At 58.2% G+C, this 23029-nt stretch overlaps 7 protein-coding genes and 1 non-coding gene across 8 annotated transcripts; 3 read left to right on the top strand and 5 right to left on the bottom strand.

The window, feature by feature from the left end:
• Positions 1-885: 885 nt before the first annotated feature.
• Positions 886-3464, top strand: B0T26DRAFT_753982 (major facilitator superfamily domain-containing protein; the record flags this gene model as incomplete). The annotated part of the gene is made up of 12 exons (XM_060445769.1): positions 886-1153; positions 1209-1345; positions 1441-1514; positions 1581-1589; positions 1660-1757; positions 1812-1932; positions 1994-2420; positions 2484-2614; positions 2706-2828; positions 2902-3124; positions 3189-3294; positions 3391-3464. The coding sequence occupies 12 exons, from the start codon at positions 886-888 to the stop codon at positions 3462-3464; spliced, it is 1791 nt and encodes a 596-aa protein (XP_060295248.1).
• Positions 3465-4049: 585 nt separating this feature from the next.
• B0T26DRAFT_651452 (uncharacterized protein) lies at positions 4050-6812 on the bottom strand (the record flags this gene model as incomplete). The annotated part of the gene is made up of 1 exon (XM_060438276.1): positions 4050-6812. The coding sequence occupies one exon, from the start codon at positions 6810-6812 to the stop codon at positions 4050-4052; it is 2763 nt and encodes a 920-aa protein (XP_060295247.1).
• Positions 6813-10423: 3611 nt separating this feature from the next.
• Positions 10424-11223, bottom strand: B0T26DRAFT_678199 (thioredoxin-like protein; the record flags this gene model as incomplete). The annotated part of the gene is made up of 3 exons (XM_060440190.1): positions 10424-10751; positions 10827-11150; positions 11204-11223. 3 exons carry the CDS (start codon positions 11221-11223, stop codon positions 10424-10426), a joined length of 672 nt encoding a protein of 223 aa, XP_060295246.1.
• A 1122-nt stretch (positions 11224-12345) lies between these two features.
• Positions 12346-14428, bottom strand: B0T26DRAFT_742417 (uncharacterized protein; the record flags this gene model as incomplete). The annotated part of the gene is made up of 3 exons (XM_060444111.1): positions 12346-13482; positions 13580-14346; positions 14419-14428. The coding sequence occupies 3 exons, from the start codon at positions 14426-14428 to the stop codon at positions 12346-12348; spliced, it is 1914 nt and encodes a 637-aa protein (XP_060295245.1).
• Positions 14429-15001: 573 nt separating this feature from the next.
• On the top strand, positions 15002-17294 carry B0T26DRAFT_719015 (phosphatidylinositol-glycan biosynthesis class S protein). Its single transcript, XM_060442402.1, has 2 exons — positions 15002-15505; positions 15578-17294. The coding sequence occupies exons 1-2, from the start codon at positions 15233-15235 to the stop codon at positions 16979-16981; spliced, it is 1677 nt and encodes a 558-aa protein (XP_060295244.1). The 5' UTR covers positions 15002-15232; the 3' UTR covers positions 16982-17294.
• A 174-nt stretch (positions 17295-17468) lies between these two features.
• B0T26DRAFT_t176 lies at positions 17469-17557 on the top strand. Its single transcript has one exon. It is a non-coding gene; the product is annotated as a tRNA-Phe (tRNA).
• Positions 17558-18001: 444 nt separating this feature from the next.
• B0T26DRAFT_742415 (cytochrome P450) lies at positions 18002-19774 on the bottom strand (the record flags this gene model as incomplete). Its single annotated transcript, XM_060444110.1, has 1 exon — positions 18002-19774. One exon carries the CDS (start codon positions 19772-19774, stop codon positions 18002-18004), a length of 1773 nt encoding a protein of 590 aa, XP_060295243.1.
• A 344-nt stretch (positions 19775-20118) lies between these two features.
• Positions 20119-22414, bottom strand: B0T26DRAFT_380437 (catalase-like domain-containing protein). Its single transcript, XM_060434702.1, has 5 exons — positions 22270-22414; positions 21332-22215; positions 21162-21246; positions 20627-21061; positions 20119-20507 (listed from the first exon to the last, which is right to left on the bottom strand). Exons 1-5 carry the CDS (start codon positions 22313-22315, stop codon positions 20437-20439), a joined length of 1521 nt encoding a protein of 506 aa, XP_060295242.1. The 5' UTR covers positions 22316-22414; the 3' UTR covers positions 20119-20436.
• Positions 22415-23029: the final 615 nt, after the last annotated feature.

Raw genomic sequence — 23029 nt, 5'->3', positions numbered from 1 at the left:
CCGGTGCCATTGGGGTTGCCACACCTGCATCGCGGCCCCTGGATTGAGACGAGACGGTTGATGGCGTAATCCAGCTCCGCGATTGCGAGGGGCAACACGCCAACGGCGACATTGAATCTTTGATATCCTACTGCACACTACGCCCACACTATGCCCCATCCGCTGCGCACTACTACTGCGCCAAAACTGCCTCATCGCTTGCCCAGATCACGTTTTCGCGTCTTTCGGTGCGACAGAGGTCCATTGTGACACACGAGCCTAGGAATTGCCTCTCACAGACTTACTACAACCAGAACTAGACCCGTCCCAGGTTAAGGGTACACTGCATTCACATTGCCACCGCCACACGTCTCAATGGACAGACAGCATCTGCAGCTAATTAATGGATGGCCGCGATTAATCAAGCAGTGACCTCATGGCGCCAAGACACGAGCTGCATCACGAATTGAGCCACACGAGATGCAGACCGAGTGCAGCAAACATAGAGTCTAGACTTGACCCAAGCGACATTGGCTACTTGCCTATCCCGTAGAAGCATGTCTCGCAGCGCGCATGGGGCTAATCGGTTTGGGACTGTGAGCGACGAGCGGGGGCGTCTTTGTGGTCGAATCACGGCCGCTCGCGCCGTCGGCGCCCGAGGCCCGCTCCGTGAGCCGACCCATACGCTCTTTCCTTCCAAATCCAGCGTCTTGAAATTCTTGTCCTGCTTTTGTTCTGGGCCTGCTTTTGTTCTTGGCCTGCCGTGGAACCTTGATGTCTGGCCGCGCAAACCCGGGCTCGCGCTGAACGAAACACCACTTGTTGCGTCTAATTACTAACTTGTGTTTCCTTTCTTGTTTTGGACTGCGAGAATAACTACACTCGTCATCATATCTATACACTACCATGGCTCAACAGCAGCAGCAACCGCCCGACGGCGCCGTTTCTGCCGAGCCCGCCACCGAGCACTCGCCCCTCCTGAACCACGTTCACGTTCACGCCCGCGCCAACGGCAGCCCACGAAGCCCGTCAGCCGATGCCGGGCCGCCCGCCAACGGCCACGGCGCCGCCGTCAAGCATGCTGCCCCGGCCGACGAGGAGCAGGCGCGCGCGCACGGCGACCGCGGGTTCAGTAGGGCCCAGGTGGCCCGCATCATTTCAGTCCTTCTCATCGGTAGGTTGTTCCGGAATGTTCAATGTAGGCGGGTTTTGCTGAGAGACGAAACCAGGCGTCTTCGTGGCCAACGCCGACGGCTCGCTGCTCATGGCCACGCACCCCATCATCGCCTCCGACTTCAACGAGCTGTCGGCGTCGAGCTGGCTCATCACCAGCTTCTCGCTCGCGGCTGCCGCCACCCAGACCTTGGTGCGTTGTCTTGTCCTAGGTTCGATGTCGAGGCCGGGCTGCTCGAGTTTGAGGCGGTTGCAAGCTAACGCCGAGCCGCCGGGGTGTCTGTGTAGTACGGCAAGCTGAGCGACATCTACGGCCGCAAGTGGCTGGTCATTGTCGCGTACAGCGTGTTTGCCCTGGGCTGGTGAGTCACCTGAACGAATCGTCCGGAACGTCAGTCCGATGGGCGGGAAAAGGCTAACTCGAGCAGTGCCATCATGTACGTGCCTCTGGTTGGTGTTAATTCCGTGGACGACGAGCAGCGCGACTGACCCGCAGCCGTGATGCAGTTCCGTCGGCCAGACCATGTGGCAGGTCGTGCTGGGGCGCGTCATCTCGGGCGCTGGCGCCTCGGGCATGACGACGCTGGTGTCGGTGCTGATCACCGGTGAGTTCAGTCCTGCCAGCCAGCCAGAAACTGAGCTGTTGACTGACCAGGCAGATATGCTGCCCATCAGGGAGGTTGCCCAGTGGCGCTCGTTCGTCAACATCATCGCCACCACCGGCCGGAGCGTGGGAGGGCCCCTGGGCGGCTGGCTGGCCGATGTCATCGGATGGCGGTGGTAAGTCACGTCCAGCGCGCAAAGCGGCAGAGGGAAGACGCGTCTGACAGTCTGCGTCTAGGTCCTTCTCGGGCCAGGTGCCCGTCATCGGCGTCGCCATCGTGCTCTGCGCCATCTACCTGCCGGGGCCCAACAGCGCCCCCGCCGCTTCCACCGGCACCGCAGCAGCAACACCTACTAGCGGCGACAACAGCAGCACCCCGCTCGTCAGCCGCAAGAGCAAGTTCAGCCGCATCGACTTCAAGGGGTCCTTCGTCTTCGCGCTCATGATCCTGGCGCTGCTGTTCCCCATGGAGCTCGGCGGCGTGACGGTGCCCTGGTCGCACCCGCTGATCGCCGGCCTGTTTGTGCTCAGCGCGGCTCTGTTGGCCGTTTTCATCGCCGTCGAGCGCCGCGCGCCCGAACCCATCCTGCCGCTCGACATCTTCAACCGCGACGCTTCATTTTCATTTCTCATCATGGGGCTGCAGTCGGCCGCGCAGATTGGCGTGAGTCTCTCTCATGCTTAATGCTCGGAATAAAGAAGAAGGACGAAACTGACACCCTAGCAGCTCATGTTCACGGTGCCCATCTACTTCAAAGTCACGGCGAGCGTGTCCAACACGTCGGCCGGCGCGCACCTAGTCCCAGCCGTCGTGGCCAACGCCGTGGGCGGCGTGCTCTCAGGGCTGATCATCAACCGGTGGGTAACTTCGGGTCTGCCCCTTTTCCCCTCCATCATCCCTATGTCAACAACAAACAAAACAAGAAGTTCCCTAACCCCTTCCAAACAGGTCTGGAAAGTACAAGTTCCTCGTCATCTTCGCCGTGGCTTGCTCGTCGTGCGGCTACCTGCTACTGATGCTGACGTGGCACGGTCACACGAACTGGTTCGAGTCGCTGTACATCATGCCGGGGTAAGTCCACCCACCCCCCACCCCCCCCCCCCCCCTCCCCTCCCCACTCCAAACCAGCCTCTGACTGTCACAGCGGCTTCGGCACGGGCATCGCGCAGAGCGCCGTGTTCATCTCACTGCAGGCCGTCGTCGACCCGGCGCACATGGCGCCCGCCGTGGCCTTCATGTACTTGTCTAGCACGGTGTGGTTCATGGTCGGGCTGGCGGCGACCAACGCTGTCCTCCAAACTACGCTACGACGCAGCCTACTGCGGCGGCTGCTGGCCATCGGGCTGGACCACGCCGCGATCCAAAAGGTTTGTCTCTCTGTCTGTCTGTCTACTTTACCCTTGGTAGAATTCTAACCAATCATGAAATCAGATCATCGCGAGCGCCATCTCCGACGTCGACTTTGTCGATCGCATGCGCGGCGCCGCGCGCACCGCCGTCATCAGCGCCTACGTGGACGCGCTGTGGTGGAGCCATGGTTAGTATTCCCACTTAGTTATCCATCCTGTTTATGTTTTCTCGTATCTGGTGAGGAGCTGTCCTTTGTCACTAACACACTTGACTCATCTGACAGGCGTGCCGTTCATCTGCTCCGTAACGGCGCTTGGGATTGCCATCTTCCTCAAGCAGAGGCGCATCGACAGGTAGAACCAAAAGGCTAGGTTAGAGAGGAAAAGTTGGAAGAGCGACGCAGAAACTAGAATTGGTGCATATTATAACAAATTGGTAATTAGGTATATAAACGGTGGGTGGTAAGATAACTCGTGAGTGAGTTCATTGTGAAATGGAATCGAGCATACTACAAGCTGGTGAGTGGGCATCGTAACTTTGGTTAACCAACAAAACAAAAGATAGAGACTAATAATATCAAAGCATTATCAAGCAGGCCTGGCTTTCAAACGAAATGCTAGTGAATCAACCGTTCTTTGACTCCTTTTATAACAAGTACTTGTCTCGACTCCATGGAATGAGGCACGCATAAACGATCACAGCCGCATACTAGATCAGACGACTGTTACAAGTACATCACAGCCATCTCGTAGGTAGCTCCTATTCCCAGTAGTTACTTGCAAATCCTGTATAGTCTCTACAGCCACGTCTATGTACTTGTACCTAATTAGCGAAACCACACCATTGCTCGTCATGGTCTCATCGGTTGCGTCATTCAGTGCGTCATAACACCTGGTATCCAAAACCTCACTTTCGAGGTTTCTTGCCTACCTTGGGCGGGTCTCAAGAACCCGCGATTCCCAGGCCCACACGCCCTTGCATACCCGTCCCGTATGCGCTGGCTCCGCCGCTCGGCCCTGGAATACCATTATTTGTCCCGCCCCTTTCCCGCATCCTCCGGCCCTCCATCAGGCCTCTCAGACCCCTCTTTTGCAGCCCAATGACGCTGCTGAGGTCGCCCGCCCAGACTTCGCGCGCCGTCCCGCGCTCGCTGTCCCCAAACTCGGAGCTCCACTCACTCCCACTGACACTGCCAGTCGCGCTCAGTTCTTCACTTGCCGGCCGTCCGCCCTGGGGCACAGCAGTGCTGATCTTCAGCCCGGCCGTACGTGCCGTCAGCCCGCTAGTACCCGTCGAAGCGGCCTCGCTGCCAGAGACGTTGCCGCCGTCCACCGGTGTCTCCGAAGAGTTGGTCAAGGCGTCGAGTCCGGCTTGGAGCGGAAAGAAGTTCGGGTTAAGGGTTCCGTCAATACCGCGTCCGCCGCCGGCTGCCATGGCAGTGGCGTTGAACACGGCCGCTGCGTTTCGGCTGTCGAGCAGGTTGTGAAGCCGCTCAACCACAGCCTCGAGAAGTCCGTCGATGCGGTAGGGCCGTGCAATTTGGAGAAGACTGCAGAGAATTTGCGGGGTGCAGAGCGGGGACGACGTCTGAGGAAGGCTCGACGTATATAGATAGTGGAGCAGCGCTTGAAGTGTCAAGTACGTGTGCGGCAAGTACAACCATCTGGGGCGGCTGTTGGGCGGCAAGGTGCGTGGTGTTGGCGCCGTGTTGATGGCTGCAGGGTCCACGGGCGGCGACATCACCCCCGGCGAGATTGTCGTGGCTGTGCCTTGTGGTTTGCCGGTTGAGCTGCCGGTCGAGTAGAGGGTGCTGGACATGGACAGCTGGCTTTCCATCGTGTTTCGATTTCCCTGCGCACTCGCCATATTGGAGCCGCGCACCGTGTTACTAGGTGCCGAAATCGAGTTGGACCTTAGTGTAATCGAGTCGCTGCCATTGTGTGTTGCCGTCCCTTCCCTTAGAAGTTGGACAAAGTAAGGGCCCCACCTCCTCGCAACAATTCTCGAGTTGATCGGTATCCTCTCGCCTCCGATGCACATAATGTCCATATCGGACAGCTCCCTCATCGCGAGGGCTTTTTCTCCCAGCTCCTCAGCGGCACGGCTGTGGAATCGACCGCCGGCAGTGAAGCCGGCCTTTCGAGCAAGGCTCAATCCTGGCCCCGTATAAGGGCTGCTGGCGCTGACGAATCCGCTCATGGGAGCCGTCTTCCGGGGATTGTCGAAAAACCCGAATGCTTCGAGCTCCACCATGCAGACGTTACTAAAGTTAATGCGGCGGTGGTTATAATCGTCGACAAGGCTTCTCTTCCTATTGCCCAGTACCACGAAAGTATTCCTCCTGTTCCACAAGACGCCACGGTTCCAGCTGCCCTGGCTAAAAACCGCCCCTCCAGCATCGATGCGGCTCCACGTCAGGGTCCGCAGGTCGAGGGCCCAGAGCGCATACTCCTGTTTTGAAGACGTGAGGTAAGTGCCGCTGACTACAAAGTGGGTGTCGATCACTCCTCCGTTCGGAAAGCGCAGCCCCGGTGGGCTATACGAGCCACTCATGGGGCGCTCACTGAGAGAGCCATCGTTTGCCCGAATCTGTAGCTCGAGTTTGACGTCGAGAAAGTTGTAGTTGCTGTATATGAGCATACTGGACCCGGGCTCTTTGGCTTCCTGGCTGATACCCCCGCCGTCCTGCCGGTTTCCGTTCGGGTACGCCTTCCCAATCTTTGACGTGACCGACGGCGGGAGGGGAGCTACCACGCTGCGGTACGCGCCGCAGCTCTTACCCAACGACTGCGTGGACACCCACTTTAGGCTGCGCAAGTTGAAGACGCTGATCTGCTCAATGTAGTGATTGGCTCCATCTTGGCCGCCAACGACAATCATCTCGGCACCGCCTGTCCCGTCAATGCTGATACCAATTCGGCCTTCGTTCGGGTTGCCGGTAGAAGGGTTGTGCTGGAGCGCCGAGAGCGGAGCTCTGTGCGACGAGAAAGTGGCCGCAGAAGGAAGAATGCATGCGCAGTGTGCATAGCGTCCTTGGGGCGCATCTTGGGTCGGGATAAAGGTCCACTTCTTGGTTGGCACGTCGTAGATGTAGATGTCAGACATGACGGTGACCTCGGGCTGCTGGTCCTGCGCGGCACCCGGCTTCGGATTAGGCATGGGTGACATGCCACCATAGCAGACCATCTTAGTGTCGCCGAGGGCGCACATCGAGTGGAAGTACCGTGGTGGCGGAACATCCCCCGACGTCTCCAGCTTCGTCCAATGCCGACGAATCAAATCGAGCTCGTACAAGTCTGCCGTCAACGGGGCAGGCCGGCTCCTAGACAGGATCCTGCCTCCAAATACGTACAGCTTGTCGCCGAGGATCGTGGTGGTCGCCCCGACCAGGGGGTGCGGTTCCCTCCCTGTCGTCCGATGAACGTTGCACATCAACCCCGACAGATGCGCCGACGAGGACGCGGTCCCAGCGGTCCCAACAGGTGCACCTGCGGGGGTCGGCCTCGACTGGCCAAAGTTGGGCGATGGCCCGGCTGACAGTGGCCCGTTGCTCTTGGGAGTCAAGTTTTCGGTCCGCTCGTCTCCTCCATCCAACCTCGAGGCGCTCGCCAGACTGCTCTGGCTACCATTCATATCCTGGCCATGGCTTTCTTGCGACCTCATGTATAGCCCGCCTCCCATATCCATCGACGAGGATGAATCCATCGTGCTCGTCCGGCTGTCCATTTCCTTGTCCTCTGCGTCCACGATCGTTGCCAAGCTCGTCTGGTGTGTGGGGTGGGTCAGGGGAGTCAGCGGACTTGCGGGTGAGAGCTGCGGCGGTGGCGGCTCGGGTAGTGGTTTTCCAAGGCTGTTCTGGAGACTCAAACTCCGCGCATGGTGTGATTTCAACAGCCCAGACCTCGACGACGGCTGGAAAGTGATGCTCGGAACAGTTGGCTCGGACGGTCGTCGGCCAAACCTGGCAACGTCGTCTCGCCCAGGCGTAACCCTCTTGATGCCACGGAAGGCCGAGGACAGGATTTCAGATGTTGTCGATTTCGAAGGCGATCGGTCTTCAGGTTCGGGATCCGAAGATCGATTGACGTCGCCGGCGGCGGTCTTCTGCTGCTGGCCTGATTTGCCGACTGTTAGTCCATACCCCGACATGGTCGCTCGTGATCCTATTCCACAAAGCTCGGCAACCGCCGGTCCAGTGTTTTGGGGGGTCGCTGCGGGACGGAAGCACAGGGTTGACAAGATCAGAAGCGAGGCAGGGCTCTCGGATGGCGCCGAGGTAGCCGGGGTGCTTAGCGCCGGGGCAGCCCTCGGGAAAAGGCGGCGCAAGATGAGGCTAAATGACGCGCGGAGGCTCTAGACAAAAGAGAATGGCCTAACACAAGGGAAGGAGGCGAAAAAAAAATTGACCGGTTTGAGAGGCCAGCGGCGGAGGCACAGACGACGAGCAAAGCCCCCATTCGGTGAGCTGACCCGCGCCACAACCTCCTCTCCTGGGTTCTGACGGGGCCAGGGGCCAAGCGGCGGCCGGGCTCCCCCGGGTTTGCAGGGTCCACCGGTGTCGCCGCAAATTCGGCACCGGCCTCCCGTCCACACACAGGCAGTGCAGAGCGGCGGCGAACGGGGAGATGCCAGGCGAGGCCGAAGCGAGCCGCGGGGAACCAGGGGAGAGCTGGCGGCGGGAGGGCAGTCTGGATGGAATGTATACAGCGCATGTCGCAGCCAGCGAGCGACAAGCTTCACGCACGGCAGCACTGGACTGGGACGGCGAGGAGGTACGGAGTAGCACGGTTGCAACCGTGACACGGCGAGGGAGGGCGAGGCGAGAGTGAGGGAGGGATACAGCAGAGAGAGTCACGGACGGGCGTACCTGATCAGGCTGATGCACAAGCACCAGCGGAGGCAAGGTTGCAGTGTTAATTTCCAGTGACCTTGGAAGTTGCGAGAGAGCAGACCGAGAGACGACGACTGCGCCAACACCAGCGCACCGCACAGACGGTCGTTTACAGATGCGAAGGGATGAGGTGCGTGGAAGAGGGCGATGTGGGAGATGATTGTCGCGCTCGCTATGGAGTAAGTATAGCGGACTGGACTGGCGGCGGAAACAAACCTGGCGGGGGCGGGGGCGGATGAAAAGGGAGCGGCCGGGATTGGTAGAAATCGAAGCCTACTGCAGAGTACCTCGACGACTTTGCAGTCCTTGCCGTGCCCTGCGCTGTGCCGCGGTTTCGGGCGCGTAGGTAAGGTAGTTTGCGTGCACAAAGAGGAGGATCCTGCAGGAAGGCGAACGGCGACTCCAGTCACCGACAACACCAAAGAGACAGGGCATTCGTTGCGGTGAGCCCAAGCCGGCCCAGCTAGCCCCAGGCAGGCAGTCGAACCACTTGGTTCCATTCCTAGTCGAAAAGTGGAGTGGGTACTTCCGTCTTCCATCTTTTCTATTGTTCCAGCCCTGCCTGCAGCAAAGCCGGACAGCGCGCGCAAAGGCCCGACCACCAAGGTAGGTTGCAGGGTAGAACCGGCCAATGGCAGCGCACAGAAAACGTGCTGGGGAGAGAAAAGCACAGGGAGCATGGAGATGTGCATCGACGAAGTAGAAGCCAAAGCTCAGGTCCGTTTCTCAACCGACTCCAATTGATCAATCAGGACAGAGACGGCAAAACAGCGACATAATTCTAGCCCGTCTCTGCCTTGAAAAAGCAGCAGAGAGCCGCCGCCCCGTGCTCTCGATTACATTGCTCTGCATTTGCATGTTTGCAGCGGCCAGCATCATCCCATCACAGCCAGTCCTTGACGCCCGCGTCCGCTCCCTCGCACTTTTGTCACACCTCGCTCGCTCCTCTGCCACGCAACGCGCAACGCAACGCAACCTCGGGGCTCTCTCATTCTCTTGTGACGTGACGAACCGTGCGATCCGAAGAGTTAGGAAGGGGAGGACCGCAAAAAGATTGCGGTCCTGATTGCGGTCCTGATTGCGGTCCTTGTGGACACCCCCCTAATCAGGAAGGCAGCCAGGCGTCAAATCAACCTGAACAAAGGGCGAGCCGGGCGGCTCGACGCGGCGTGATGACTTGCATTCGCACGCTCTAATTTGCTTGCCAGAGCCTCTCATGTCCTTTTCGTGACGAGATGACGGGATATTGCACTGCCATGCGCCTTAAGTGTAGCCGTAAAAAAAATAACTGGTCAAATCTGTAAAAGGCAAGGGCCCTTTACACAGCTTTCTCACCCAAGACGACGGCCGGGAACTCTCTTTCCCAGACAACGGAACCCAGCAATACCCTTATCCCTGTTGTATTTTCCGCATGGTTCTTCGGTGCTCGGATGCTGTAGACTGGGTGCTACTTCCACTTCCCCCCACTGGGAAGGAGACCGTCCTGCTTTGGCCATTTCTAGATCGCTTCTTCAGCCCTGTTGTCCGATTTCCCATTTCACTTTCCACAGTAAGCTTATGAGTTCTTCTGTCTTTTGTTATCCGCACTCAACAGCATGCCGCGGTACGAGAACTTCCAGCGCGTTATTGAGTTTAACAACCTCACTCAAGCCTGTTTGAACTCATAGGCAGCTTGAAAGCTAAGAAACGGCATTGACTTGGGTTTTCCAAGAACACCCAGCGGAAGGCACCCAAACTGACGAGATGTCATAGTTCCGATCTCTATTCCCATCCCATCCCATCTTAGCCACCAACTCCCGACCGGCAGACATTAGACGGGATGATGGAACGCCAGATCTGCCTCGACACGTTGTTTTTGCATGTCAAAGGCCTTAGCACACATCTCCTGACCCTGTCGTCCCGTCGCTTTGACCCCGTTCTTCCCAGGTCAACCGCATGAACCTGACCCCATTGGACATTTGCTGCGGAGCCTAGAAGCCGCATTTCTGTTTTGTTTTCTCTGTCCCATCTCGGTCTCCTTCGGAGCTCATGATTCACCGTTGGCAGATCAAAGTGAAGAAAGTCGAGGCTGCCTGACACAAATACCGCAAAGTCCAACTACAGTTTAATCCGGTGCAATTGCTTCACACGAATGAACCTGGCTGCAGGAACAGAGGAAGTCACATGGAATTAACAATCGTTGCAAGCCGATGTGACACAAAAGAGAGTGAGGCTCAATTTACTTGCTGCATTGCAGCAGCAAACCAGATCGGCGAATATAGCCCCCAACAGCCGTTACCAACGGCTTTTGGTCTGGTTTGGGAATCATGGTATACAGATAGCGCCCTGAAACTCGACCTGAGATCCCCGCCTCCCCCGCTCCACTAGCCCCTAGCAAGAAACGTCACTCCCCTTTCACCGATTTCCTTTTTTACTTTCTGTCCACTCAAGCGTCCAAAGGGAGCGCAGTGAAGCGGAGGTACGGCTTGACAGCGCGGAGGTTGGGGAACAGCTGGGTGGCCTGCTCGCCCTTGATGCTGGGGTGGACAATGACGTCGTCACCGGGAACCCAGTTGATGGGGGTGGTGACCTTGTACTTGTCGCCGGTCTGGAGCGAGTCGACGATGCGCAGGATCTCGGCGCTGTTGCGGCCGGTCGAAGCCGGGTACGAGAGAATGGTGCGGATCGTCTTCTTGGGGTCGATGACAAAGACGGAGCGGATGGTGAAGGCGATTCCCTTCTCATCCACGTTGGTGGTGTCTTGGTAGTCGATCCTACCGAGCTGTGTCAGCCATTGCCCCCTTTGCGTTACGGCCCCAAGCCTAGCCAGCCCCAGCTCTGAAACTTACATGTCGTAGAGGTAGGCAACCTTGCGCTCCTTGTCGGCAATGATGGGGAAGGAGACCTGGGAGCCCGTCACGTCCTTGATGTCGCTAATCCATCCCTCGTGGCTTCCGAGTGTGTTGGCCGACAGGCCGAGAAGCTTGACGCCACGCTTGGTGAACTCGGGCTGAAGGCGAGCCATCTCACCGAGCTCGGTGGTGCATACTGGCGTGTAGTCCTCGGGGTGAGAGAAGAGCACGACCCAGCTGTCGCCAATGAACTCATGCAGGTCAATGGGGCCCTGGGTGGTGTCGGCCTTGAAGTTGGGGGCAATGTTGCCTAGACGAAGGCTAGAAGCTGCTGTGTTAGCGATGAAGCGCCATCTGAGCTTGGGAAGACGCACGGAGCGGAGCGTTCAGCCATTGTGATGGTGTGTTTTGGGTATCAGTTTAGCTGTGACGAAGAGATGCGGTCTATACGAGTCTCGAGGGAAGGTTGAATATGTATTAGAGATCGGGGACGAGGACACGTAGAAGGTGGAAATAAGTGATGGTCTGATGAGGGGAGCCGTGGGTGGAGGTATTTAAAGGTGGCTCCACGAGCTGGAAAGCTTCAACTGGAATGGAACGTGAAGGAAACGCCTCTCTCAGGGACTTTTGCTTGCCCGCACGCACGCTACCCAGCAAATATTGGCCAGTCGCCGACTTGAATTTTCACCCCTACAGCCTTTCAACGCCGAGCGCGTCCGAAAACATCGCCTCGCGACGCTCCTCTGCGTAACCGCAACAGCTCGTGTCCCGATTTCTCATCACCAGCGCGGGGCGAATTGCCCCTCCATTGCCTTGACGTGGGGAACAACTGCCCCTCACTCGCCGAATTAGGCTTAGCGTGCAATTGCGCGATCAACGGGGCCCGTTATTGGCTGCTGTGCTGAGGTGAAATATTATGTCATTTGATGAATGTTGTCGCAACAGTCTCGCTCGACCAGGTGGGGGTTGCATTCGGCGACCACAGCGGGATGTTGAGGTATGAATTAGGAGGTACGGGTAAATCTTCTGTTACCTTATTGTTATCCTGTCGTTTTCTTCCTCGGAAATGCCATGTAGGTGGCCGTACAGCTCAACTCAAAGTCACGGCGTTCACGGCTTATTGACGGCTTGCCGGTATCTCCTCGTGGTCCAAGGCACAGTTTCCAGAACTTCAACTGACACATTCTGTTTGAGCCGTCGGCTCAGCTGTCACCCACCCAGTGCAGTTTCTGGCCCTTTGATGTGCGGGGTCGTCGATCTGCACCCCGGTCACCGTCCTCGCCAAGATTTAGTGATGAGAGGCCGCAAACGGTGGGAATGACACGTGCAAGGCCGAGTTTGCCAGCCTCCGCTGCAATTGGTGAATCTGTGTGTACAAATGCGGCTGGCGGTATTATTGTATTGTTATATATATACCCCTATGGTTGAGAGGATAATTGATGGGGCGCCAAAAACAAAACGCCGGACAAGCATTAATCGCACTATTTGTGCACCTTCCAGCTTCACACCTCACACATCAAAGCTTTGCCTGGCCCGCTTGCAGGGATTTCCAATCCGTCGGGTAGAAGTTTACATATGTCCCACCGTTGAGCCAGAAAATCTCGTCACTGCCGGTCTTCCCCGGCTCTACGCCTTCGTTGCGTAAGTGGTGCTTTTGCTGTTTGTTTGTACCCGTACTTTGCAAGGCCCCGCCACTTACGACTCGGAGAAAAAGGGGCCTCGCATACTTCGGTAGACCCGTTGTAACATGCTCGGCCAGTGTCTTTAATGTGTCACCAACCGGGAAGGCTCCCTCCCTGAAGATGACGGCAGCACATCCTGCACGCCCCTCGTGGTTCGGGACCTGAACCCCGTACACGTTGGCCTCGACGACATCTGGGTGCAGTCCGACACACTGTGAGACTTCGGCAGTTGAAACATTCTCGCTCTTCCAGCGAAACGTGTCACCGATCCGGTCGCTAAACCACAAGCGGTTTTCTTGGTCACAGCGTAGCACATCCCCGGTCCTGAACCAGGCATCCCCCTCTGTGAACACTGACCGCATGACCTTCTTCGAGGTCGCGTCCTTGTCCCCGTAGTAGCCCTGGAACCTGGACTCGACATCGCTGGCTGGAAGCTTGAACAGCAATTCGCCCGGCTCCCCGGTAGGCGTCCGGGAACAGAAGCCGGTTTTGGGGTCTCGGTAAGGCAATTCTGTGTCATGGTCGACCCCGACAATGGCGTAGGTTTTGCCAAGGAGGAAGGAATACAGACTTCCACCGCGACCCACCGCGCCCGTGCTGAAGTCGTTCCGGCTTATATTCCATGTGGCGAAGTTGCCCTCGGTTGCAGCATAAAACTCAACGATGGTCTCTATCCCGAAGCGCTCCTTGAAGCGATTCCACACGTCGGGCCGCAAACCGTTTCCAAAGGCGATTCGCAGAGAATGCTTGCGGTCAAGATTTTCACCCGTGACTGGATCTATCGCGGCAGGCGCTGCCAGGAGATACCGGCACGTCTCGCCAACATACTGAGTGATGGTCGCGTCATGCTTTCGAATATCTTCCCAGAAGTTGCTCGTCGAGAATTTACGACTCATAGCATATGTGGCACCAGCCAAGAGCGTGTGGATGAACCCAAGAAGCATTGCTGTGCTGTGATACAGTGGCATTGCCTGTGAGTTGTGTCAGTTGGTAGGCTGGGAAAACAGGGCATCTGGAGGGAAGATGAGTGACTTTGAACACCCCGAGCCCCTGCGCCTCGTCACATACCGAATAGAAAACGTCGCTCGATTTGATCCCAATCAACCTGCCGGAAAACCCGCCGATGACCAGGATTTTGGCCCAGGAGACAATGGCCCCTTTCGGTAAACCAGTTGTCCCGCTCGTGAAGATTAACATGGCCATGTCAAGAGTACTCTTTGGGTCTTCTCGAACGTCATCCGGAGGCCGAACAGGGTCCGTCTGCAGTATCTGCAGCTCCAGCTCCGGGTTCACAACCTCGAAGGCGACATCGGGAAGATCCGACCGGACATCGTCACCAACATTCCCAGCAACCACGGGGTCGACCAAGACGAGTCGGCTTTCTGCCTGCTTGATGCAGTGCACGAGCGGCTTGCCGCTCAGGTTGTAGTTGATCAAGGCCGGGCGGGCACCAATTGCCCAGAGGGCGAGGATGAGGAAGAGAAAGGTGTCGGTGTTCTGGAAGTCCAGGGCAACGAGTTCGCCCTTCTTAACGCCTCGCTGCGCACTCAGCCAGTTGGCATAGCGCAGTACAATGTCGTACGCCTGGGCATACGTGTAAGACTTATCCTCCCAGCGAAGGAAATCGCGGTCCTGGGACGATTTCGAGGTTGCCAAGGATTCCAGACGGTAAAAGAGGTTCACCTGTCCACGAGACTTCCACCAGGCCACATTGGCCAGCGTTGGCAAGAGGGACCCAAGCAGACGGAGATCATACGACACTAGGCAGCGGGCATTGATATATGCCGCAACTGCGGCCACGGCTGGGACGGCTAATGACAGGGGTACAGCAGAGACTATTCGGTGCAGGCTCGCGTTAGTGGGCTGCGCATGGGAAAAGCACGTCGTTTTTGGAGTGGTAAACTCACGGCCAGCCATCTTGGCAGAGAATTGGACAAATGTTAGGTTCCGCAGGCACTGCCAAGAGCTCAAGCTGTGGATGCGTGAAGCGTGAAGCGCAAGGCCTAGGGAGGGCAAAGTCAACAGCAGGTAATAAGGTAATGGGAACGAACTACAATGTAGCAGCGACAGGGCAACTGTAAAGTAAATTTCAGGGGAAAATGGAGACGAACACCATCCAGCTTGCCTGCTATTTCGGGCTTCGCACGGGTTGGGGAAGCCGATGGTTAAGTATTGCAAGCTAGACCTAGAAGGATGGGACCGAATTGCGTATTGGATGACATCGGGCGGGATCTCGAACTCTTCGAGAGCAACCCCAGACTCGCTGGTGGTGGGCTGCTAAACACGCCACGACACTTGTGACTTGATAGGAAAACGTGTTTGGCTCGCTTTTTGAAGCGGACTCGGACTCAAAAGTACGGACCAACTCGTGGCACCCGATTGCGCCCCTTTCCGCCATGAAGCGAAACGAAACGGGGACATCGGGAAATCCTGATTCGGCCGATGAGTAAGGTCGAAATACGCGTGTTACTAACTAACTTACTGCGTGCTTGTCTCAATCACATGGAAATGTTATCTCCACGTGCTCGCCAAAACGAGAGACGGAGCGCGCTAACCCCATTGGCGCTAACCAAGCCAGGTGGGTTTTGGTACGTACCTCCCCTGTCAGAAATAGGAACATGCATGCTGGCCAACTGCCAGGCACCTCTCTAACCTGACCAAGCGAAGAGAAAGGGTGTCAGCGCGGCAGCGAAAGTCAATGGATTGCCTGCCAGCATCGAGATGTCTGCTCGGCAACCGTTACAAGATATCCAAGATGGCACGGCGGTGACAGCCAAAGATGGTGCCCAACCCGCCATTTCAAGCGCGACCCCAACGTCGAGCCGGAAGCAGCCCCCGCCCGAGAAGCCGTCCGACATCCGCCGGCGTTCCTTGGTCATCCTCTCCTTCTGGCTGATCGTGCTGTGTCTCGGCCTGCCAATATGGTGGAAGACGACCACCATCTACCGCGCCAACCTCCCCTTGCAGGAAATGCTAGACTGGGCTGATGGCAAGGTAAGGACTACGTCGCCTGGCAATATCCTTCAACCAGCGCCTCCATTGGCAACTTCTAACTTGGCGCGTTAGGCTTGTCGCCCCGTGTTTCCCTTGCACATCGCCATCCAGGCCAACTCGCTCCAGGAACAGGAGGCTCAGAACCTCGTCCGTCTCACCCAACATGCCCTCGACGATCTTAACGACTTCTCGGGGCACCACTTACGCCTACAGCTGTCGCCGCCGTCTGGCGACAAGAAGCCGGCCAGCGACCACAGCGCCGCCTTGACCATCCGCCTAGTTCCGGGCGACTCGACCACGTCGGCGCTGGATCAATACGCGCCCGTCCTCGACATCACGTACCCGCCGAATACAATTCCGTCCCCGACTTCGTCTTCGTCGTCACTCGCCACGTATGTCGCCAGCCAACTACGGTCTACGTTCGCCGAGGAGCAGACCATTATCTCGTATCTGCTCTCTTCCTCCAGCTCCACGCCGCCCGAACATCGGGCCCAGGGCTTGACGCCCGAGGCTGCCGAGCTGCTTTCCAAGCGCACCACGAGGTCGCTAAAATACGCGCCGACCTACCACCTTACCTTTTCCCTCTTCACGAGCGGGCCGCTGCCGAGCAGCTGGGACATTGAGGCCGCCACCGACGAGTACATGAAGCCCGTGCTTGACGTGCTGGCACCTATTCACAATTTCACCATTGATACGCAGGTGCAGCTGTATGCGACGCCCGGGGTGCAAAACCAAGTTCTCAGCAAGGAGGACCTCTCGTCCTTCATCAACGCCGCGGAATGGCCGCTCTCGCCGTCCATCGGCGGTGCGCCGACTGTAAACTTTGTGGTTTTTGTCGGCAACCAAACAATCATGGCTCCTCCGACGACATCCGAGGGTGCCGACAGCGAGCTGCCGACGTTCCAGTCCTTCCTGATCCCTCAGTGGGGCACCGTCTACCTGCTGCCGCTCCCGCACAACACGCCGCACCTGTCGGTCGCGATGCTCAAGCAGCCTCTCCTGACGTTCACGTCGCACCTGCTGTCGCTGACGGGGGCGCCGCAGTCGGGCTCGCTCCCCCTGCGCCTCTCGACGCTGGCGCGCATCCGCTCGGCCGACCTGCTGCTGCGGGCGTCGTCGACGCTGGGGTCACTCGCGCGGCTCTCGCTAGCGCTGCCGTCCATCTCAATCCCCAGCAGCGTGGCGGACGGCGTGTCCAAGACCATGGCGCACTTGCGGCTGGCGTGCGAGACGCTAGGCGGCGCCGACGGGCTGGCGCACGCGCGCATCGCCGAGTCCGAGGCCGAGCGCGCCTTCTTCGAGAAGAGCATGGTCGGCCAGCTGTACTTCCCCGACGAGCACAAGATCGCCGTCTACCTGCCGCTGCTAGGGCCTGTGGCCGTCCCGCTCCTCATGGGGCTGCTGAACGAGATCAAGGCCTGGAGGAAGCGCAGGCGCGAGCGGGCGGAGAAGGGGGCCGAGAAGAAGGCCAAGTAGGACCTGTGTTGAACGATGGTGTGGTTTTGAGTGTGTTCTCTTTGTTGTCATGCATCACAGTACACGGGTATAAATGTAAAAATGAAGCAAAGAATGGGAAATTGAAGTCCTGTAACTCCAGCGGCAATAAGGCGATTGCTGTGATTCGCATCGTGTGCACAGAACGCTTCATTTAATCCATTAGCCCTATCTAGTTGATTTGTGGTCATTGTTCGGGCTAGAACTGTGCAATAATTTGCTCTAGCACACACCCACCTCAGTGAGCCGTCCTCCTTCTCGAAATTGTCCGTTGCTATCCAAACCTTTAGTTAACTAACCACTACTTTTAGCACTGAACCTGACTTTAAGTGTGCTCGGGTGGGTGGAGTCAGTCGACCCCTCTTCCTAGTGTGAGCTATCTATCCACTCTGCGGGGTGCGTGCTGTGCCGCACCGAACATAGACCCATTCTGCTAAGATTGCAATCAACCAACCAAGTCGGCCAGCATGCGGGTTTAGCTCAGTTGGGAGAGCGTCAGACTGAAGTCCACTTCATCGTTGTATCTGAAGGTCATGTGTTCGATCCACATAAACCGCATCCTCTTTTTGGCTTTTTCTCATTGTGCGCGTCGTATACGACCCCATCATTTCCTTTTTTTTAGGTACTTGTTTTGTGGTATCTGGGTTTTACGAGATTTAGTCGCGGTATGTGGCTTGTCTTAATTAACTGTATTCTGGACTGGGTACTTATTTTTAAGGTGTTTGAGATTTAGAACAGTTACTCGATTTTCACCTAGAAGGCCTGCCTGCGATGCTTATTTTGTCGTCCCCTCTTTTCGGTTTCGCAAAACAGAGAGGATTTACGGAACAGGAAGGAGCAGCTGAAAGTCACCAAAATCTTTATGCGGTAGTAGCAATATGTCTTTTGACAACGAGGTAACTGCATTTGTTGAACTTTCTACATAATTATTTCTTTCTGTGTTTTATGACACCTTAATACCCCGAAGCGGCGAACATTGCTCACCACTCATAAACACACCAGTCAGTTGCTCTTGTTCTGTCTCCTCCGCAGCTTCACCGGCACCTTCCTGTCCGGGTGACACGTACCGACGGGGAAGTTTCCCTTGTTGGGCTGCACGTTCCACGCCGTGTCAGCGTCGGGAAACTCAATGTCGAACTCGCGCATCGTGATGGCGAGCGCGGCGAGCGCGCTCTGCTTGGCGAAGAAGCGGCCCGGGCAGATGTTTTGCCCTCCTCCAAAGGGGTAGTAGTGGCCCTGGAGCCCGGTCGTGACGAGTGTAGCTGTCTTGTCGTCTTCGGCCGTCTTTTCGCGCCGTGTCCCGTCCGGCTTGTCATCCAGCGCCGGCGCCGAGTAGATAGACGCGTCAGGCTTGCGGATCGGCCCGCTCGCCGGGTCGCCCGGGTACTCGAGGAAGCGCTCGGCCCAGAACTCGTCGACGGGGTGCTCGGGCTTGCCCGACGACGCGAGCACGCGGCCTGTGTTCCAGAAGTCGGCGTCGTGCGCGCCGAACCAGTTGATGGTGAGGATGATGGCGTCACGCTCCATGGCCCACTTGCCGTCCAGCTCGAAGTTGTCCGTCAGCGCGTTGCGCGCCGTCGACGCCCCGACCGTCACGCGCAGCGTCTCCATGTGCACCGAGCTGAGCAGCGGCTTGCTGCACAGTGCCGCCACGTCGAACGACCCCGTGCGCACGTCGAAGCACGCCTCCGTCTCGGCCCGCACGCGCCGCGCCAGCCCGGGTGACCGGTGTACGAAGACCATGGCCCACACGGTCGACAGGATGGCGTTGGAGTTGGCCGCCCAGATGAGCCCGAAGTCGACGGCGGCCGTCCCGCGGTCCGAGATGCCCAGGCCCCGGAACATGTCGGCGCGGTTGCGCATCAGCCGGGCGCCCCACGCGGGCTCGAACTCGGCATCGGCGAAGCCCTCGTCGAACGTCTCGGCCGCGTGCTGGCGCCACTTGTCGACGGACTCGATCGCCCTGTCGCGCGCCGCGTACGCCTCGGGTGCAAACCACCGCGGGACCCGCCGCAGGTACGTCATCATGTTCTTGTCGAACGCCCAGAAGTCGTCGGCGAAGCCCGGCGACAGCCGCAGCAGGTTCTCGCCGCACAGCGCCGGGGAGGTGCCGTGGAACATCTCGCGCTTGAAGAACTCGAACACGTCGGGCATGCCGACCCACGACTCGCCGGCCACTACGGGCGCCGCGCGCAGGCGGGCCGTGTAGTTGGCGACGAAGCGGGCGAGCATGCCGGTGAGCCCCGCAGTGCCCGCCAGGCCGTCGTGCAGGCCCTGGTGGCTGAGGAAGAAGATGCGCTGGGCGGGGTCGATGTCCTCTGAGCCCGGCAGCGGCTTGACGTTGATGCCCGAGTCGTCGCGGGCCCAGATGGCGACGTCCTGCCGCGGCACGCCGAGCTGGCCGCGCAGCACGGCGGTGACCAGCGGCTTGGACGTCATGTCGCGCATCTGCCGGAACAGCGCCAGCACCGGCTCGCCGTAGGGCACAAAGTAGAAGGTGTCGGCGCCCGCGAAGAAGCGAAACGGCTTCCCGTCGAAGCGCCGGATCATGCTACTAATAAACCCCTCGACGTCGGGCGCGAACTGGAACGTGTTGCGCACAAACGGGATCGCGTACGGCACCTGCGCGGGCGTGCCCGGCCGGCGGCCGAACGGCGCTGATGTGAGCGCGAGCGTGACGATGAAGGGCAGGACGCAGAGACATGCGGCGACGGCCAAGGCCGTGGCTGTGGCTGTGGCAGCGAGCCGTCCGTCTCCGCCCGGCCACGAGGTCATGACGTGGGCGGCAGTCCAGGACGGCATCGTGTCAAGCTTGAGATGGGAATCTTTGGTAGGCAGATTTGGTGCCAGAGGGGCAGGGAAAACGAAAGCAACGGTCAAGCCCCCTCTTGTTGGGCTAGCTGCTTACTCTTGGCGATCGGACTCGAAGGAGTTTCTTCTGCCAGGATTCATTTGGGTAATGAGCGCGAAGTTGACCTACCACGCCAAATCTCGCGTGATATCTCCGTGCGCGTATTCTGTTTCAAAATTCAGCCCCCGATTAGCCCAGCCTTTCGAGAGGATGTCAGCTCTACCGCTTCTTCTCAGCGAAGTCGCCTTTGCACCAGCAGTCTCTGGGATTAAAAGCCACCAAATTTCGCGATCGGGATCGCGGGGAAACGAAGGGAAAAGTGGGGGAATCTCGTAATGAGCAAATAAACGACGAGATATCATCCCCTGCCTGGATATGAAGAGACAGGCCCCTAGGACTCTCAATTAGGTATCTAACGAATTTTTACGCCTGTCGGCGGAAAACATGTATGGCGAGCCGGAATGAATTGAGATCTTGGAAATTTTGGAAAGCCCCCCGTTGACAAATATTCAGGCATTAGATTGCATTCATGTTGATTGCCAATGAAGCTATTCAGATCGGTAAGTAACTACTTTCACGCTAGGAATCACGCATCTCGCGCCAGCACAGCGTCGCGGACGGCTTTCCCCAGCTCAGGAGCGACGCGCGCGAACATGTCTGTTGGGCAAGACAGGAAAACATTAGCCAGAGGCCCCTTTCAGAAACCACCTCACCTCCAACGGCCACGCTGAGAGGGGACGCGAAAAGGAAAAAGGGGGGAAACGAGAAACACATACCAAACGTCGCCTCCCAGACCTCGCGGTTCGCCAAGCCAATGTGGCCCGCCACATTCGACACAAAGTGCGCCTGCTGGCCGGGCTGGGGTCCCAGGACGTCGCGCCAGAAGGCGCGGGCCTGCACGAAATCGTCCTCCACAACATCACTAGTGTATTCAGCGACAGAACCCAGCGCCCAGACGTCGTGGGCCGTGATGCCAGGCGTGAAGGCAGCAGCAGTCTTAGAGCCCGAGGAGGCAAACGCCACGGCCCGCGTCGCCGTCGCGCGCACGTAGCTGGCGTCGCCGCCGTAGTTGCCGTTGATGCTGGCCCGCCCGTCGCGCTCGTACGGGCTGTACACGGGCGCCGCGGGCCGGTTGTTGGGCAGCTGCTGGTAGTTGGCGCCGAGCCGGTACCGTGCCGCGTCGGGGTACGCAAACATGCGCGCTTGGAGCACTGTTGTTGGGGGTGCGGCGGTTAGTTCTTATTTGCATTATTTATTTCACTTCTCTGTTTTGGGAGAGTTGGAGGCATGGCATGGGAGCATGGCACGTACTGGGATCTGCGGACGGCGCAATGCCCGGCACCATTGTCGATGGCGAAAAGGCGGCCTGCTCAATGTCGGCGAAGTAGTTGTCGGGCTGTGTTGTGAATCGTTAGCCAGCTACTCCCTTAGTGAAACGAGAAATCAAAACCAATGATGACCGGGATATCGTCGGTGCATACGTTCTTGTTTAGGGTGAGCTTGCCGACGGGCTGCAGCGGAAAGTCGGCGTGCGGCCAGACCTTTGTCATATCAAAGACGTTCCAGCGGTACGCCTCGGCCTGCTGCGGCGTCATGACCTGAACCTTGAGGGTCCACGACGGGAAGCGGCTGGCGGCGATGGAGTTGTACAGGTCGGCCGTGTGGTAGTCCGGGTCGGCGCCGGCGAGCCGCGTGGCCTCGTCGGCCGTCATGGTGTCGGTGCCTTGGTCCGAGATGAAGTGGAACTTGACGTAATGGAAACCGGTGCCGCCGGGCGCCACCAGCTTGTACGCGTGGCCGCTGTAGCCGTTGACGTGGCGCACCGAGCGGGGCGTGCCGCGGTCGCTGAAGAGGAACATGAGCGCGTGGATGCCTTCCTGGTTCTGGCTGTGGAAGTCCCAGAAGATGGTGGCGTCGGTCACGTTGGTGGCCGGGTGCCGCTTGTGCGAGCGGTTCAGGGATGGGAACTTGACGGGATCCCGCACGAAGAAGACGGGGATGTCGTTGAAGACAAAGTCCTGGTTGCCCTGCTCGGTGAAGATCTTGAGCGCCCAGCCCCGCACGTCCCGGATCGTGTCGGCGCTGCCACGCTCCGGCCCGACGGTCGAGATGCGCGACAGCGTCTTGCTCTTGGTGCCGATGCCATTGAGGAACTTGGCTGAGGTGAGGTGCGAGATGTCGTGCGTGACCTCGAACTCGCCCCAGGCGCCCACGGCGCGGGCATGGACAACGCGCTCGGGAATGCGCTCGCGGCTGAAGTGGGCGAGCGTCTCGATAAGCTGCGTGTCTTGGAGCAGCATCAAGCCCTTGATGGGCGACCCGTCGCTGAATCTCTGTGCGGTGGCAGGGTCGGCATAGGGGCAGCCTGGCCATGTCAGTGTTTACTTCGTGAGTCAGGGGTTTCTGTTTCTGGCGTCACCTTCAGCAAGCGTGTAGAGCCGAGTTTCTGTGTCAACAGACCCCATGTTTGGCGGTGCTGGTGTTAACAAAGACTTGGTCGTATAGCAAATGACTAATTATCGAGAAGTTGCGAAGTAGGTATTCAGGGCAATAACATGTAGTAGTTCACTGCCAAATACACTGTCAAAATAATATTGCAGGCTTGATTGTGGATAAGCAAATCAGCAAAGAGAACAAGAAACGTGCCAGATACATGACTTATACAGAGAGAGCAAAACGAGGCACAGAGATGGCAGAGGCTGGACCGATTGCATGAACAGGGCCTGCCGCAGTTCCGACTGAGATGTTGCAACAAGCCACTGACCAAGATACACCCAACCCGACATCGTATGGCATAGAGGCGCTCACTAAGCCGCGTGCATTCCGGCGGCGAGATTCGCATGACCCGGGCACGTCGGCGTTGTCTCGCCGCCGTGAGTCAGCGCCCAATCAAACCCAATCCCGCAGGTCCGTCTGATTCGGAGTCAGCTCGGCGTTGGCTCTCGGTTGAGCTAGCCGCTGTGCCCAAACGGTGGGCTGTAGCCGAGCATTACAACGCAACGAAGCAGGAGCTGAGCAAGCTCCTACATGTCATTACGTCCCAGGCAACCAACCTCCTAATCCGCGAAGATTTTTTGGACTGTCGAATGCCACCTCGATACCCTACAGCCTCGCCTCGCCACAGCGCGGTTGTCTGTGCCATGGAACTTGCCTTGACAATATCGAACTCGGGAGGGCTC

The sequence above is a fragment of the Lasiosphaeria miniovina genome (assembly GCF_030549165.1).
Source record: "Lasiosphaeria miniovina strain SMH2392-1A chromosome Unknown B0T26scaffold_5, whole genome shotgun sequence".
Classification (NCBI taxonomy): Eukaryota; Fungi; Ascomycota; class Sordariomycetes; order Sordariales; family Lasiosphaeriaceae; genus Lasiosphaeria; species Lasiosphaeria miniovina.
This window is presented reverse-complemented; position numbering and strand designations above follow the sequence as displayed.